This window comes from Phodopus roborovskii, unplaced genomic scaffold, assembly GCF_943737965.1.
Source record: "Phodopus roborovskii unplaced genomic scaffold, PHOROB, whole genome shotgun sequence".
Lineage (NCBI taxonomy): Eukaryota > Metazoa > Chordata > Mammalia > Rodentia > Cricetidae > Phodopus > Phodopus roborovskii.
In genome coordinates this window covers 7,348,311-7,351,054 of record NW_026126470.1, presented here as the reverse complement: position 1 = coordinate 7,351,054, position 2,744 = coordinate 7,348,311, and the positions used below count along the sequence as shown (strand labels likewise).

The window sequence follows — 2,744 nt, the reverse complement described above, 5'->3', positions numbered from 1 at the left end:
TTTCATTCTTGAGTCAAACCTGGGGCCTTACACATGCTAGGCAAGTGTTCTACCACTGAACTACATTCCAAGCCCTTACTTGACTCTCACAGATTAGAGCAACAATTATGAACCATGGATGTGTGGTCCTCCTGAAGCATCAATGTAATATAATCAATTCAAGGGTAATTTACAAAGAAAACAACATTACTGTCAGGATAGCTTCCATGAATGGGCTATTTGGCCATGTATGACATTGTTATAATAGAAAATGTAGGGTTATTTCACTCCTACTAATCTTATTTTGTCTTCTCAAACCAAATTAACTACCAAGTCCCCAACTGCAAGCAGTTTTCTAATATTATAAAATGCTATACATAGTATTTTTTTACTTATTTCTCTCTATGTAGCCTCTATATCATAGCACAAAATACATTATACAAATGTGACTTTAAATTAAGTATGAATATATTTATCAGTTTTAAATACTGTCTTTAATGTTCTCATACTACATTACAAAATACACAAGTATAAAATATTAACACGTTCTTTTAAACCTATCCTATGCTGTAGACAAAGAGAAAAACAGGGCTAATACAATTTTTAAAAACAATTTCATAATCATGAGGATTTTTATGGGTAATTGGCTAATTTACTCATAAAATTGCTTTGTGTGAGACAAAACGTTTTAATAAATGTTTTGAAAGTTTCTACTTACTACTGTTTTCATTGGATTGTGTCAGAAAAAAGTCTGCAATCCGAACTCAAATTTGTAATGCACAGAATGCTCTAGAAAACCATGCATGTATTTTTTTAAAGTGTCCTAAAAAGAAAAGTACTTAGAACTTTTTCTGAACTATGTTTCTCCCTCCTTTGTTGCAGGAATTCAGTTTTCAACTATATTAACCTCTTAACAAAAAGAAATGGATTTTTTAAATTCATCAGATCAGAACTTGACCTCCGAGGAACTGTTAGACCGAGTGCCATCCAAAATCCTGGTGTCCCTCACTCTCTCTGGGCTGGCACTGATGACAACCACTATCAACTCCCTCGTGATTGCTGCAATCATTGTGACTCGGAAGCTGCACCACCCAGCCAACTACCTAATTTGTTCCCTGGCTGTTACAGATTTTCTTGTAGCTGTCCTGGTGATGCCCTTCAGTATTGTGTACATTGTAAGAGAGAGTTGGATTATGGGACAAGTATTCTGTGACATTTGGCTGAGCGTTGACATCATCTGTTGTACATGTTCCATCTTGCATCTGTCGGCAATAGCCTTGGATAGGTACCGAGCAATCACAGACGCTGTTGAATATGCCAGGAAGAGGACTCCCAAGCATGCCGGCATCATGATTACAATAGTGTGGGTTATATCTGTGTTCATCTCTATGCCTCCTCTTTTCTGGAGGCACCAAGGAACTAGCCGAGATGATGAATGCGTCATCAAGCACGACCACATTGTTTCCACAATTTACTCCACGTTTGGAGCTTTCTACATCCCACTTGTATTGATATTGATCCTCTACTACAAAATATACAGAGCTGCAAGGACCCTGTATCACAAGAGGCAAGCAAGTCGGATGACAAAGAAGGAGCTGAATGGCCAAGTCCTTTTGGAGAGTGGCGAGCAGAGCATTAAACTGGTCTCCACATCCTATATGTTAGAAAAATCCTTATCTGATCCATCAACAGACTTTGATAGAATTCACAGCATAGTGAAAAGTCCCAGGTCTGAGTTGAAGCATGAGAAATCTTGGAGAAGACAGAAAATCTCAGGCACTAGAGAACGTAAGGCAGCCACTACCCTGGGATTGATCTTGGGTGCATTTGTAATATGTTGGCTGCCCTTTTTTGTAAAAGAATTGGTTGTTAATGTCTGTGACAAATGCAAAATCTCTGAAGAAATGTCAAATTTTTTGGCGTGGCTTGGTTATCTGAATTCCCTTATAAATCCACTGATTTATACCATCTTCAATGAAGACTTCAAGAAAGCCTTCCAAAAACTTGTCCGATGTCGACATTAGGTAAAAGGAAGTCTATTTTTAAAGGGTAGAGACTTTATTTATTTGGTGGGGATAACTAAATGAATGTAAAGTAAAACATTAAAAATTTTAGAGAAAACATATTATGACTGCTAAAATTATAACAGCATAAATTTATTTTTAATAGTACTGAGAAAATGAAATTATTAATTTGACCATCAATCTAGTGTCATCAAAATTAGTAAATAATTCACACAGTTTATAAATAATCTTTTGTCTATGCAATATATCTAAAAAGAGAATTGGAAAACTATATATACATACTACTAATTACAATACTTTACAGGTTTATATCTTACAACAACTAGAGGAATTTTCAATTAACATAGTTCCATTGGTAATTTCTATATCAACCCATTGCTCAACTATTAATTCATAAAAGAAATATTATTCACTGTAATACCTCGCTTGTCCCTTCTCCATCTTATTTTTTGCAAAAGGCAATGAAAAGGTAACAGCAGCTCTTATTTAGCCTGAGTAGAGTAGATATGAAACTCTTGCTTTGATATTGTCCCCAAATTTGGACACCAAAAATAATCATACAGTGAGATAAATATGGTAAAGTATTCCAATATCCTGAACTTCTGTACCTTTGCTATCCTTCCTTTGTTTAATACCAGCTTCTAGACTAATATCATCATAATTGTATAATATCAGTATTTGAAATCAAAGCCCAAGGAGAAAGGTTTATTATATAATTACGTATAATTATTATATGCACTG

At 35.0% G+C, this 2,744-nt stretch overlaps 1 protein-coding gene across 1 annotated transcript; it reads left to right on the top strand.

The window, feature by feature from the left end:
* The first annotated feature begins 866 nt into the window (after positions 1 to 866).
* Positions 867 to 2,019, top strand: Htr1f (5-hydroxytryptamine receptor 1F). Its single transcript, XM_051191666.1, has one exon. The coding sequence runs from the start codon at positions 903 to 905 to the stop codon at positions 2,001 to 2,003; it is 1,101 nt and encodes a 366-aa protein (XP_051047623.1). The 5' UTR covers positions 867 to 902; the 3' UTR covers positions 2,004 to 2,019.
* Positions 2,020 to 2,744: the final 725 nt, after the last annotated feature.

Excerpts from the sequence above, each read along its gene's own strand:
- Htr1f (XM_051191666.1), top strand. The coding sequence starts at position 903 with ATGGATTTTTTAAATTCATCAGATCAGAACTTGACCTCCGAGGAACTG.